The sequence below is a fragment of the Salvelinus alpinus genome, chromosome 2 (assembly GCF_045679555.1).
Source record: "Salvelinus alpinus chromosome 2, SLU_Salpinus.1, whole genome shotgun sequence".
Lineage (NCBI taxonomy): Eukaryota > Metazoa > Chordata > Actinopteri > Salmoniformes > Salmonidae > Salvelinus > Salvelinus alpinus.
In genome coordinates, this window is record NC_092087.1 from 79,193,284 (window position 1) to 79,206,704 (window position 13,421).

The window sequence follows — 13,421 nt, forward strand, 5'->3', positions numbered from 1 at the left end:
CACATCTCACTCTCTCTTCTCTCTCTCCCTCTTTCTCTCTCTCTCTCTCCCCCTCTCTTTCTGGGTTCCAGCTGTTTCCAGACGTACGTGTTCTCTTCATATTCACTTTTCTTTTTAGTCTTCCTGTCATTCCCCCCTTCCCCGCCCCTCTGTTTCCCCATCTCTCTGATGCAGATGGAGGTAAAGAATGATTGTTATTCTATGAGCTATAACATTATTTCAAGAACCCAAAAGTATAACAGCAAATTCTCCACATTTCTCAAATGATGACGCATTTCATCCAGCTCTGGTTATCGTCCAAGTTCAGTCCAATACATCAACTGACCAAATCCAGGTGAATACCTTCCATACTGTTGACAGTGGATTTGCCCTGCCAGGTAAAAGAATGCAAGAAAGTGATTTAAGGTCAGAGGGGAGTTAGAGATAGATAAGGAGAGGGGGAATGGTACGAAATAGAGTGAACATCATTTTTATTCACTGGTATCCAGATGTTATTTCTGTTCTCTCTCTCTCTCGGAGTCTGTTTTTGTGCAGTGGCTGCTGTGAGGTCAGAGTTGGCTTCTAGCTCTGCCAATGAAAGGGGGATGACAGGGGAAAGAGTTTGTAAAAGAAGGGAATAGAGAGAGAGGGAAGAAGGGAAGTGGGGAAGAGGCATAGGCACGTGCAGAGGTGTTGCAATGCTGTGCAGTTCTTCCTTCCACACTGACTGAGAGCATTAGTTGAGGAGAAGTCAAACGGATGTACATTCACCTGGTTTTCATTAACATAGACAATTTGTCACCTCCCCCGAATTCCATTCTCTCTTTCTCAGATGTTTTCCTCTCTCTCTCTTTCATCTGAAGGGCCAGACTCTCATTTAGTGCTCACGTGTGGTTTGAACTTCAACTCTGGGTCTCTCCAACACTGTCTCACAGTGGAGGAAACTCAACACTGCATCTGGGATGGATCTGGTGAGTGACGTAACAAACACAATAATAACACAGTAGCTGCCTGTGGGATCACAACAAAACATACACAAGAATACATACTGTAATAACTTTACTTTTTGGACATTCCCTGTCTGCTGTAAATGCTTCATGCTTTCTTTCATAATCTGTTTATAGCCTATGCCTCCTAGATCAGTACAGTATCTTGGTCATTCTATCTCTGATGGTTGGGGATTTTACAAGGCTCACATTAATTAATACTTTGAGGAAGTAGCCAGGGCAAAACAGGAACCCCAGTATTGCAACCTCTCTGAGGCCAAGACTAACAGATATAGACATACACATTCTGGGCAATCTGAACAGGGGAAAGGCTAAGAGCGACACTCATACACTGTTTGGGAAATTCGACGAAATCCTTCCAATACTGATACAGGTATTCCTATCTCAAGTGACCACAGAGAAATAGAAACAGAGGGGAAAAACGAAACTTTTGGTGTCTCTTCAAAATGTGCTTCTGGATGGTGGGAGTTCTGTGTGTGCTGATGTGTTTGGGAAATCATCAGGCTCAAGGTAAGGGTATTTCATTAACAAAACATTTAAATACCAATACCATGATACTGTTGAAAGTCATTTTTTTCATGTTAGAAGTTAGAAATGTCATGATAGAAATTCCTGTTGTCATTTACAGAATTGTCTTTTCTCATCAACATTGTATATCAATGTATTTTTAGCGGGATATATCAAAGTATTGCAGATCAATACATAAGTAAGTTGCGTATTTGGTTCTTCGATGTCAGATTGAGCCTTACTCTACATCCCCCTGTGTAATTTAGAAGCCAACCCAGCCATCTCCATGCCGGACAGAATCAGAGTGGCTCTGGCAGGAGAAACGGTCCATTACAAACTCAGAGTGACCATCCCAATGAATCAGAGCTCCAGCGACTTAGTCTGCTCTGGGCCTCCAGACCAAAAGAAGATAAAAGAATGGAATATTCTCTTTTCTCCTGAAACAAAAACAATAACATTTAATTGGGAAATAACGGCATATAACAGTTCGTACTCAGGAGAGTATAACTGTAAGTATAAAAATGTGGAGATCTTCTGGACCCTTCTGGTGAAAGGTGAGTGTGTGGTAGAAGAAGAAGAAAATGAAGGGATGATAGAAAGATAACAGTTAGTCAGTTAGTGAAACTTCTGTTATCCACATGTTGAGTAACAGGAATTGTTGACATGATAGTGAAAACACAATCCCTTTTTAAAAGAGACCTTTTTTGGTACAAATACTGTAGATGTCAGCTGAATGTCAGATGTACGCCACCATCAACAACACGCATGATTGTCATCATGAAAATAAAAAGCCCTCTAACTCTTTTTTTTCACTTGACATTAATCTACTTCCAACCAAAGTGTTCAGCCATTGACTGACACTGGACAAACTCGAATGGTACCATGTTTATTGTCTCTGTATCTCTGTGTCTCTGTATTTGTCTCTGTCTCTCTGTATTTGTCTCTGTCTCTCTGTATTTGTCTCTGTCTCTCTTTCAGACGAGGGGTACCGGCAGCCTTACTCTGGTTTCAGCCTTTTCATCGTGTTGGGGGCTCTTACCACAGGCCTCCTCATCTTCAGTGTGATCGGCTCCATATATGTGTTCAAAAGCCAATTGGTAAGAGATTTGAGAAAGGTTTGGTGGAGGTTTTGAAACACTGTATATTTTTGTACCCTTCTGTTGTGGTTGATATGTTGTCATTGTATCAGTACGTGTGTGTGTTAACTTGTGATTTCCAGGGTCAATTTATATTGAAGAATGGAAGTACCGGTAGTGGAGTAAGCAGAAGGAATAGAGGGGAGAATGAAGAGGAGGAGGAGAACAGTAAAACATCAGTGAATGCAGCTGCCTCTGCTTCAGTTTACGCTGTAAGCATGTCTCTCTATCTCCATTGACTTGCTGTAACTATATCACATTGATTTTATGAGTTGAACAAATAAAAATCACCTTGACACATGTCAAAGCTGTGTGTGGGTCATCAAAAGAATATCATCAACAAAGATTCATTGTTTTGATTAACTTTCACATCCACTGTAGGCCCTATGTAATCCACAAGAATGAATGTGTCTCACCTGGAACTCCCTTCTCTCTCAGAGTCTAGAGTCTCGGCCAGCATCTGTCTATGAGGTCTTGACCCCAGGAGCATCAGCAGCAGCAGTAAACCGTGAATCTGTCCAGAGGAAAGTCAAAGTAAAGAGAAAGTCAAAGGAATCGGTCAGTGTGAACATACACTAACCAGGAAATATAAATTACTAAAGCCTTGGTTTTGTCATTCCAGATATATTACATTTAATTGTATTCAATTTTTCTAATATATTATATTCCCCAAAATAGATATGAGTAGACCTATAGCTACCAATAATGTTGATAAAGACCTGTTCGAGTTAATGAGGATGCTACTGTCCTGACCTCTCTCCCACTCTCCTCCTACAGATGGAGAATGCAACGCCGCAAGGGGAAGGAATATTTGAATGCGTCTATGAGAATTTCTGACCTACTGGCATCTGCACTGTGTTTGGGAATCTATATGCCTCTATTTTCCTGCCTTTGCAATCTCTCTTGTTCTTTTACAGACCTAAAATCACGTATGTATTTTACCCTGCAGCTTCGTGACTTCTGTTGAAAATAAACTGCTGTGTCTCTGGTTGTTATCATCACGGAATGTCTCTGGTTGTTATTTTGTCTAATTAACAGATATCTGCAATATGTCAGATTAATTTTAGCGAGAGATTTTGCAAACTGAACCCCTGTACTCCAAAATCCCACCATAATAAGGTTGTATCCAATGAGACTTTTAGGCTATTTTGAGTAAGAACCAATCGAAACGCGTCTCCCGTCTCTACTTCCTGGTTAGGTTTATTTACGTTTTTCATCTATTGTTGACCATGGCAGCGGAGGGGGACTTTCTGATGAGATATCGTGCTGTATCAAATAAATTGAAAAAGTACGATTTATTACGTTCTTGTCATTGTTTTAGGTATCCATTCGAGTGACTATGTGTAATGCATGATCGTCTAATCTTTTGAATTGCGAGCCAGGATTTCACAGCTAACGTTAGCTAGCTAACGGTGGCCAGCTAAACTTGCTGTCAGTTCCATGGGTCCAAAGAAAAGCCCCAAAAGCGTTTTATTTATTTATTTAAACAATTTTTACCATGTTTTGGCTAATCTCATTAACTAGCTGGCACTAGATAATTAGTTAGCTGTTTCAAATGAATCCTCGTCCCTGAATGATAATGATTGTTTAGCTAACGTTAGTTTTCTAGCGTTGAAGCTAATCAGGTACTAGAGCAGTGGTTACTAGGCTAACGGTAACTAGCTAACTAAACATGTCGACATTCTGTTGTCCCTACTGGCTTAGTTGTAATTTCACTTTGTCCATCTTAGACGTTTTCTTCGGAAACCCAATGTAGCAGAAGCAAGTGAGCAGTTTGGTGAGTAACTAATGTTTCCTGGAAAAAATTAAGACTAATAACCATGTTTCTAACATATCAGCAAATCATTCATATGTTCATGTTTTCAGATGATGACCCCTACTATTAAGTACACCATTTGCACATTTCTGTTGATTATGTGGCTTGCATCTCACCCAGTATTTCTGCTTGGCTGCAGGTCAGTTGGCTAAAGAGCTGAAGCAGCAAGACTGTCTTCAGTATGCAGCCTTCTGTGACCTTGCAATGGCAAGGCAAGTCTCCATCTCTAACTATTGCCCCCTAATCAGAACATATTGTTTGCCCTTATTAATATCATACAGACATGGGTAGCATAGAATGATGGATCAATATTGCCCTTTCTCCTCCATTGTAAGTATCCTACAACCAACATTATTTCCTACTACCTATTATAATGTAAATTAGATATCTCACATAACAATATATAATCTATACCTGTTATATCCTACCTGAACCCACAGGTGTGAGCAGACTCTTTTCAATGCTCCTGGGGAGGCCCTGGCCCTGACCGACGCTGCCCGGCTCTTCCTGCTCTCTGAGAAGGAGAACAGAGCACTACAAGCCCCAGGCTTCGACGAGCACCTGCAGGCCGCACTCAACTGCTACAGCTTTGCCATCAAGGTAAAAAAGACTACAAATGTTTGACATAATAGAATAGAGATACACAAACAAGTCATAAGTTAAAGGTCACGAACAGTCAAAATCATGTTTTTCATGAAATTTGATGATATTTGGATAAAACCAGATCAAAGTATGAAACATGACTGTTGCTTCTACATTGGTAAAGTTTGATCATAAAGTTACTGGTCTCCTCCCCCATGTCAAACACTTTTATTTCAGGAGGCGGGATTATTATCGGGATAGGGGGACAGCACGTGTGATGTCACATGTTTGCAGAGGGGCATGGTTTATATACAGTAGCTAGATAGCTACTTTACTGGTGCAAAATTTGACTAGGGTGTCAGCAAATATAATTAAAAGGTTACTCTTCATCTATGGCAAAGATACTTCCATCTGTGCCTGGTGTTAGCTAGTTACTGTCTAGCTTGGTCTTCAGCCAGCATGGAACAAAAGGGGGGGGGAAGCGCATTCAAAACTCTGAAGCAATTGTCATGTCAACACATCCGTCAGTGCGGCTGTGAACTGCATCACAAGAGACATAGATGTATAAAATAAAAAAACACATAATTGATCTAATTTCAGTGTTGTATTGAGTTCCTTTACGTATCACCAAATTTGCTTGAGATGATTTAACTGCAACACTGCTCACCTCATCCACGTTTCTTGATAGAGGTGTTTCAAAGAGCTGCCAGTCAAGGCGAGCTCATGAATATAAGCTTCCCTATTAAACCAGATGGAACTGACTGACATAAAGTGAGACAAAAGTGAGCGCAGCATTCAGTCTAGTTTAACCAGGCTTGGTGAACAACAGCTGTGAAAGGGAAAATGATCAATCAGAATATCTGTATTGGTTTTGCTAGGGCATTTAAATGATAATCTAATCCTCTTTAGTTTATTGTTGAATCCATCTGAACAGCTACAAAGAGATAGACCAAGCATCTGGAGAATTTACCATACATACTAACAACCCATTTTCCCTGGCCTTTCCCCTAGATTCCTCTGGAGACAGTAGTATAATGCTGTGTTTTACAAATGTGTTTCAGGTTTACATTGAGATGAACCAGCCTGTCATGGCCGCCAGTCTATCTCTGGAACTTGGCAATGCCCTCAAGGTAATGGACCAAACTGATCACAAAAGATAGATTGGCAACCATTCCTCTTCTATGTCAGTCTGTGTGGTGAATTAAGATCATATGATCATCCCTCTCATCCTCTCTCTCTTTTTTTTTATCTGTTTCTCTGTCTTCTGTTCTCTCCCCTCCCTCCCGCTCTCCCTTCCTCTCCCTCTCTCTCTTCCTCTTTTTCTCATCTTCATCTATAGGAGATGAACAGACCAGGTGAGGCCATAGTTCACTACCAGAGAGCAGCAGAACTACAGACACAACAGCCCATTGAGTCTCTGCTGTCTATGGGAGAGATGGCCACCTGCAAAATACTCACCCGTGAGTACAGTGGTGGGATGTGTGGGGGTTGATGGGTCTGGACCATAGGTAAAGATTTGTGTTATTCATTGTTTTCAACTCCGTATTGATCTCCGAGCCAGGAAACTGGGTTATGGTATGGGGATTACCTGCATGTGGTCCAGATGTCAGTTGAAGCATATACGTGTGTTGGGGACTAGAGTATAGCAGGGTTGTGGTCAAGACCATGTCAATTCCAATAAGTTGCTTTGGACATGGATTTTCTCCAGAGGAGTGCAATTCAATTTCTGAATTGATATTGAACTGACTCCAACTCTGGTGTGTGTGTTTCTAATCCTAACAACAACATCATGATCCTGTAATAGACATTGTCTGTTCTCTGTGTGTCAGGTGACTATGACGGCGCGCTGGCCGTGCTGACAGAGATGCAGCTGATGTGTCAGGAGAGGGGACTGCAACTGCCCGGCACCAGCACCCCCGTTGGTGAGGACATAATGGACTGGCCCAACACTTGTGGCTAACTCATCACTTCCTGTCTTAAAGCAGGAAGTTCATTAACTATTCTGAAACTGATAACAGTATGCTTTTCATTGTCTTCTTAGGTGCATTTCTGGACATTGTGGCCAAGTGTGAGATTTCCAGAGTACTTTTGCTGATGCTGCTTGAGGTAAGCACAGCATAGCGAAGATTGTTGTCCCCTCTTATACCATTACATTTCACTTCACTTGTATTCAATTCCTTCCTACAAACACTTACAGATTATTTATCACTGCTAAATTGCGTTATCTCTCTGAAAGCTGTGAACGAATGTCAATGTCTTTTGCAGCCTCCTCCCCAGAAGTTGTTGCCAGAGCATGCCCAGACCCTGGAGAGATACGCCTGGGAGTCGTTTGACCCTCATAGTCAGGGTAACTACACCACAGCCATTATTCTAACCTGACTGACCTTAAACACTCATACACACAACACTAGCAAGGTTGGGATGGGGAACAAAGTTCATAATTATATATTGTCAAACATATATTTCCAACCCTCTCATTGTAGTGACCTTCCTACCTGAGAATGTCTTCCTGCTGCTGCAGTCAGTTGTGGTATGTGGCATATTTCCTTACTTCCCTTAATGTCCAGGTGAGGAGGTCAAGTGTCTCGCATGAGGATGAATATGAGCATAATTGTAGGACTGAGTCAACTTTAAAGCAAGAAACCATCGTTGCTACATCTTATGAATGAATGGTATATACCCATTGATTCTTGAAGAATATAACTTTGTAAATGCCTCATGAGCTTAGTTCAACTGTCGTACCCCATCAGAACCCAAAATATAAGCTTGTTTTACTCCAATGTTTGTAAACAATGCATATGTAAACAAAAATTGTACAGCCTAACAACATGGTTAAAACTATAATGTTGATCTCATGGATGGTCAGCCCTTGCATCCATAGCTCCGTATATGAATTAGAGTGGTTATGTTTCCCCAGGCCCATCCCTCAGCATTTTACAGAAACAAAGGCAGCTTTGTTATTTTTTTGATTTAAGGATTCTAGCTTTATGCTGATCTATATTCGTGGTTATGCTGGACTTTCAAAGTCTTAAGTCCATAACAGTCTATCATTGTGTTGTTGCAGATGGCCTGCCAGGAAAAAGACACAGAGTCCCTCAAGTCTCTTCAACCTGAACTCTGGTAAGCAAAAATAAAATCTCAGCCATGTGGTAGCTATTTAGCTTCAATACACATTTCAATTGAGTTTTTTTCCTTATGGTTTTGTCATTGATATCTTGTCTCTAAATTATTAAGAACATTTCCGTAGACTGTAAGGAAAATGGTCAGTAAATTCTTCTTCTTCATGCCTCAGGCCTCTTCTATCAGCAGAGCAGAACCACCTCCTTCACCTGGTGGTGCAAGAGCGGATCACCCCCTCTGGACAGGGGATTTAGTACAGTTCAGATCAACTCACTACACCCCCTCGGAATGACACATAATGGAACATTCCTGTCTCGGTCTGTTGTAGGGCCTCTTGAATAATGTTTTGGTGGGGTTGCATTCACAAACACATTTTGCGTCTTTTCTAAAAATGTGGGAACCGGACCAAGCATGTCATTGTGAAGGACATACTGTACATCTTACTGCATCCCCTGTTATGCCTATTAGTGGTCGCAGGATTGCTCTCGTGGTGAAGTCTTGCATCAAATAGTTATTTATTGGAAATATGTTGAATAGATGAAATATGAAAAATATGCTTTTTTTGTAGCGTTTTTATTTTGTTAATAAATTGTATAGTCTGAACACACATGGCTTAAATTCCAATGTAATTACAAAACAGAATCCCTCTACTGCATTATAATAAATGGTGATATTACATACACCGCATTGACCTCTGTTCCTGGTTTACCTTTTTCACTTGTACAAATTAAAATGTACTTTGATATAGCAGCCAACCAAAACTCAGAATCACACACATGATTAAAATGTATTTTGATATAGAAGCCAACCAAAACTCAGAATCACACATGATTAAAATGCCCTTAGAATACACGTTACGACAATTACACAACAAACGGCTACAATGTATTTAGATCAAAAAACAATTACAATTGGTTATAAAATACTTCAGTTATAAAAAATAAAAATTCAAATTCCTTTTAAAACATGTACTGGAAATTAAAGCTTGTTTGCTGATTGTTCAAGTACTGCAACAGGTACGTAGCATACCTTGAAAAATACAGTACTATATCAATTACACATTACAAATCTCCCATTTGAACAGGCATGCAGTAGTCTGCATAGAAATTGATTGTGCATACAATTCTTTGGGGTCCGCTCTCCCCCTTCTGTACCACCTTCCTTCTCACAAGAAAAATCAGAATACTGGGACTGTTAATAAACTAATTAAGACCCCTCGCTCCATCCCTTTCCAACACAATGCAAAAACGTAATAAAAACTATCCTTCCTTACAATCCTCCTCTCCTCCCCTTCATCCCTTGTTCCTCTACTCGCTCTTCTTGCGCAGGACCACGTAGATGACGCCCAGTATGAAGGTGAGAACGAAGGAGATCCAGGCCAGGATGAAAGAGTGTCCGAACCAGCCCTGGTCCTGCTTGTGGAAGATGTCCGTGTAGATGGACGCAGCGATCATTACACACAGACCTAGATGGAGACGAGGGGAGATTTAAAAACACCTGTTAGGTTAATAACAGTTATGTGCTGTACTGGAAACATCACCTCAAAGTCACTCATAGGGCTGTAGACACAACTGCTGATGAGACTATTTCAACCTGAACTTAAATTACAGTGATAGTTATAGAAATAAACAATAGTGTTTTTCAATCATGCTCATGGGGACCCACCCACAGGGTGTGCATTCAAAGACTGGATGATTAGTTATCAGTTTGCATCAGTTATTAGTTTGTTTGCTAGTGCTGGACTACAACAAAACATATACACTGTGTTTATATCAATGTCATTACATAGATTATACAGTATTAAGATGCAGATACAGGGACCCAAGCTACTTACAGGAGATGAGCATCAAGGCTCCAGAGAAGGTGAACCTCTGGCCCTTGGACAAGGTGAAGAGTTGAGCCACGAACACAAACAGGCCCAGGATGGAGAAGATGCAGGCCAGCACTGCCCCGGCCTGCACTACCTGGAGGTATTCTATAGGGGGATACAGAGAGAACAGGGCTCAATGAGATGGGAAGATGCACATACTGATCCTGACAAACTATACTCTTGTCATACAGAACAATGACAGTCATTTATTTTAATTAATAATAATTACAAAATATATTTATTTTTTTGTTCATGTCATGTAGGCCTACCAGCAGGGGTAGAAATAAAACCATTCTGGGAACTCACCACTGTAAAATGAACACATCAAAACTAGTTTCACTTTGGAAGCTTAATTCGACCCCTGCCTACCGAGCGAGTATAAGCATATGCACATGTCCACTCTATCTTGTTTTGGTAGAAGCTAATACTGTGTAGCCATAACAAGAGGTGAGTCCACAGATGCTGTATCTTAATGTGAGCCAGTTTCAACCAGAAGGAAAATAATCCTGCAGCAACAGGAAATGTGAATGACATTTTTTTGTAGGAGTTGATACATTTTTTGTTGGGAAAATCAAGTCAGACATTTTAAAGTAGAAATTACAAACTTTCGAAGCCTTCTCAAACCAAAATTCCTGCAACAACAGGGTCATCAAATTAAGATACGGCATCTGTACTATACCTTCAGCATAGTCTCCTTTGAGGTTGGTGTAGTGCCAAGTTGAGCCTGCCAGTTCCCACCGGCCCCACACGTCTGTGGCCACTGAGTCTGTGAACCACCAGGCCTGCAAAATACCACAGGAGAAGAGTAGCAAAGTCATTGTAACAAAACTTACTAACAGCTATATCATCTCATAACAGTGTTGTAACCGTGTTTTCAGTGTTGGATACTTAGGCCCAACAGTGGACATTTTTGTTCTAGCCCTGTATTTATTATGGGGTCCACAAAGACATTCTGAAGTTCATATGGAGCAGGAGAACAGATGGAACAGAAGGGGTCACTGAGGTGACATTGGAAGCATGTGAAAGTAAGAAAAAGGAAAGGGGATATTTATTTACTTACATTATCAATGGTTGCCACCAGAAGCAGGATGATGGCGGTAATGTGAAGAACAACAATTCCAGCCAGGACCAACATTGTGACTAACTGAGAAAAGATAAGTGTTGTGGAAAGATATACAGTGAGTAGGCTATGCTGCTTATTATAAACTGGGTGGTTTGAGCACTGAATGCTGATTGGCTGAAAGCTGTGTTATATTAGCCCGTATACCACGGGTATGACAAAACATTTATTTTTACTGCTCTAATTACGTTGGTAACCAGTTTATAATAGCAATAAGGCACCTCGGGTGTTTGTGGTATATTGCCAATATACCAAGGCTATGGGCTGTTTCCAGGCCCTCCGCGTTGCATTGTGCTTAAGAATAGCCCTTAGCCATGGTATATTGGCCATATACCACACCACCTTTGGCCTTATTGGTTAATTATCTTACTAAATACGAGGCATAATTATCCACATCTGGGTCAAATACATGTAAAATACTTTAAAATGCTTGTATTGTGCTTGAATTGGTTTGCCTACAATGGGAATAATAAAATAGACCCAAAAGTGCAAACTCCCAGATAAATCAAGCACACATTAAAGTATTTGACGTATGTTTTTGATCCAGGTCTGGGATAGAAGAGCGCTCTACCTAAATGGTCAATTGGGCTCGTTTCAAATACGACTCAAATCATTGGATTCGATTGCTCATTCACGTTTAGCCTATAAAAGGAGTTTATAGATTCGTTTATTTGTTATCAACTACAATTAGACCGCTTAGAGGGTAAAGTAATAATTGTTGTTTCTGTAGGTCTACCATCACAACAACATTGTTTAAAAAGTTACTCAAGTGTATAAAGTTATTAGGCCTAAAAGTTTACACTATTCGTTACACTAACTGCAGACTAATCATTATTAACCTGAATATTTGCATATATTTTTTTGACTCAATAGCAAGTTTCAGTAGAGAAAAATAATAGGCTATTCAACGTGGCCATGTATTTTAGCTGGACTACTAGGCTGCACATTACCATTTGTTATGGATGCTATCCCCGTTAGTTGCAACGGGCCCCATACACAGGCTATGAGAAAAGAGCGCGAGAATACGACGACAGAAGTGAGTCTGTGAAACAAATGTGTTATACATAAATGAATACAAAATATTTATTAAAATACGATCTATAATACTATGCATAAAGTAAACCTATGTTGACGTTTTTTTGCAGCTCGCAAAAGTGAAATCCATGTAATCCTTCCAAAGCGTCTTTATCAACTGAATGTAGTTCCATTATAAAACGTTTAAATACCTCCCCAAAACTATTGTTTTCGCCCACAGAGCCTTCAAAAAATTCGCTAAACAGTACCAACCCTCCACCAATCCCATTGCATAGAAATTGTAAACCGCATTAGGCTGATAAACATTACCTGTGAAGGAGCTTTTACGCACGATAGTTATTTGCAATTCTGAAAAGCTGTAACGTTAGACCCACCCAGCATCGAATTCATAGCCTACACATCACAATTTTTTTCTCTTCGGCCCCTTCCCTCCCTTTCCCCTTTCCCAAACCCCACCCATATCCTCAAACTTGTTCGTATCTTTAAAAAGTCAGGGACTTTAAAAGTCTATGACAAATAGGCAACGTTTCCCTCTGTCAAAACACTGCGTGAAGCTAAGTGATCTTCAAAGGAGCTCGTTGAATGAATGGAGTAACAATTACGGCTGTGTACAGAATGTGTGCAGAATAGTCCCAGTTTGTAGTATATTCTTAATTCTAAAAGGAACCAAACAAACATGTTGCGCTCCACTCTAGCCCCCCTCCCCCGCCCTCAAAGCAATATGTAGGCTACACCTCTCCCTTTTACAATGAGCTCTCAACACATGAGAAATACAGTATTTTACTTCACATCCATATAAGTAAACAACAACACCCAATTCCCCTCTGTACGCAGTACCGCAGCAGCAACCCAAATATGAGTAATAGAATAGCAACAGCCATTACCTATTCGTGTTTTGGGTAATGACATACTGTACACGTCATCTCCATCCACATAGTTTATGGATGTCATTTTATACTTTAGCCTATAGGCCTACTTTTTTACCTTCAATATTTCAAGGTATTAACAAATTCTTTCTACTGTATGTCTCTTTTTCTTCCATGATGAAATCCAACCAGATTTTTGTTTTGTCTCAGTTAATTAACTGCACATGTGAGAAGCGCTCCCATTTGCATAATCAGTTTGGAATTACAGCTGTCAAGTCTAATATATAGATTTGGCTTTATAATCGAATTTCGCATGTAGAGTTTCACATTCTGAATTCAAATTTACAGTGGTTCCACTTTTCCCAGATGGGAGTTTTCACCTC

General features: G+C 40.3%; 3 protein-coding genes across 3 annotated transcripts; 2 read left to right on the top strand and 1 right to left on the bottom strand.

Moving 5' to 3' along the window:
- The first annotated feature begins 1,238 nt into the window (after positions 1 to 1,238).
- On the top strand, positions 1,239 to 3,630 carry LOC139567868 (uncharacterized). Its single transcript, XM_071389459.1, has 6 exons — positions 1,239 to 1,496; positions 1,760 to 2,047; positions 2,472 to 2,590; positions 2,713 to 2,841; positions 3,068 to 3,187; positions 3,407 to 3,630. The coding sequence occupies exons 1-6, from the start codon at positions 1,433 to 1,435 to the stop codon at positions 3,464 to 3,466; spliced, it is 780 nt and encodes a 259-aa protein (XP_071245560.1). The 5' UTR covers positions 1,239 to 1,432; the 3' UTR covers positions 3,467 to 3,630.
- Positions 3,631 to 3,751: 121 nt separating this feature from the next.
- Positions 3,752 to 8,838, top strand: f8a (coagulation factor VIII associated). The gene is made up of 12 exons (XM_071389458.1): positions 3,752 to 3,917; positions 4,360 to 4,406; positions 4,585 to 4,657; positions 4,886 to 5,045; positions 6,089 to 6,157; positions 6,367 to 6,487; positions 6,857 to 6,949; positions 7,069 to 7,133; positions 7,293 to 7,374; positions 7,511 to 7,557; positions 8,092 to 8,147; positions 8,320 to 8,838. Exons 1-12 carry the CDS (start codon positions 3,859 to 3,861, stop codon positions 8,399 to 8,401), a joined length of 954 nt encoding a protein of 317 aa, XP_071245559.1. The 5' UTR covers positions 3,752 to 3,858; the 3' UTR covers positions 8,402 to 8,838.
- An 84-nt stretch (positions 8,839 to 8,922) lies between these two features.
- Positions 8,923 to 12,602, bottom strand: emp1 (epithelial membrane protein 1). Its single transcript, XM_071389460.1, has 5 exons — positions 12,482 to 12,602; positions 11,078 to 11,161; positions 10,697 to 10,799; positions 9,982 to 10,122; positions 8,923 to 9,612 (listed from the first exon to the last, which is right to left on the bottom strand). Exons 2-5 carry the CDS (start codon positions 11,150 to 11,152, stop codon positions 9,455 to 9,457), a joined length of 477 nt encoding a protein of 158 aa, XP_071245561.1. The 5' UTR covers positions 11,153 to 11,161; positions 12,482 to 12,602; the 3' UTR covers positions 8,923 to 9,454.
- Positions 12,603 to 13,421: the final 819 nt, after the last annotated feature.

Coding starts and splice junctions, on each gene's coding strand:
- LOC139567868 (XM_071389459.1), top strand. CDS start 1,433: ATGTGCTTCTGGATGGTGGGAGTTCTGTGTGTGCTGATGTGTTTGGGA. Junction 2,048..2,471: donor CTGGACCCTTCTGGTGAAAG/GTGAGTGTGTGG, acceptor TCTCTCTTTCAG/ACGAGGGGTACCGGCAGCCT. Junction 3,188..3,406: donor AGAGAAAGTCAAAGGAATCG/GTCAGTGTGAAC, acceptor CTCCTCCTACAG/ATGGAGAATGCAACGCCGCA.
- f8a (XM_071389458.1), top strand. CDS start 3,859: ATGGCAGCGGAGGGGGACTTTCTGATGAGATATCGTGCTGTATCAAAT. Junction 5,046..6,088: donor GCTACAGCTTTGCCATCAAG/GTAAAAAAGACT, acceptor AATGTGTTTCAG/GTTTACATTGAGATGAACCA. Junction 7,134..7,292: donor TTTTGCTGATGCTGCTTGAG/GTAAGCACAGCA, acceptor TGTCTTTTGCAG/CCTCCTCCCCAGAAGTTGTT.
- emp1 (XM_071389460.1), bottom strand. CDS start 11,152: ATGTTGGTCCTGGCTGGAATTGTTGTTCTTCACATTACCGCCATCATC. Junction 10,800..11,077: donor TGGTGGCAACCATTGATAAT/GTAAGTAAATAA, acceptor GGTATTTTGCAG/GCCTGGTGGTTCACAGACTC. Junction 10,123..10,696: donor CAAAGGAGACTATGCTGAAG/GTATAGTACAGA, acceptor ATCCCCCTATAG/AATACCTCCAGGTAGTGCAG.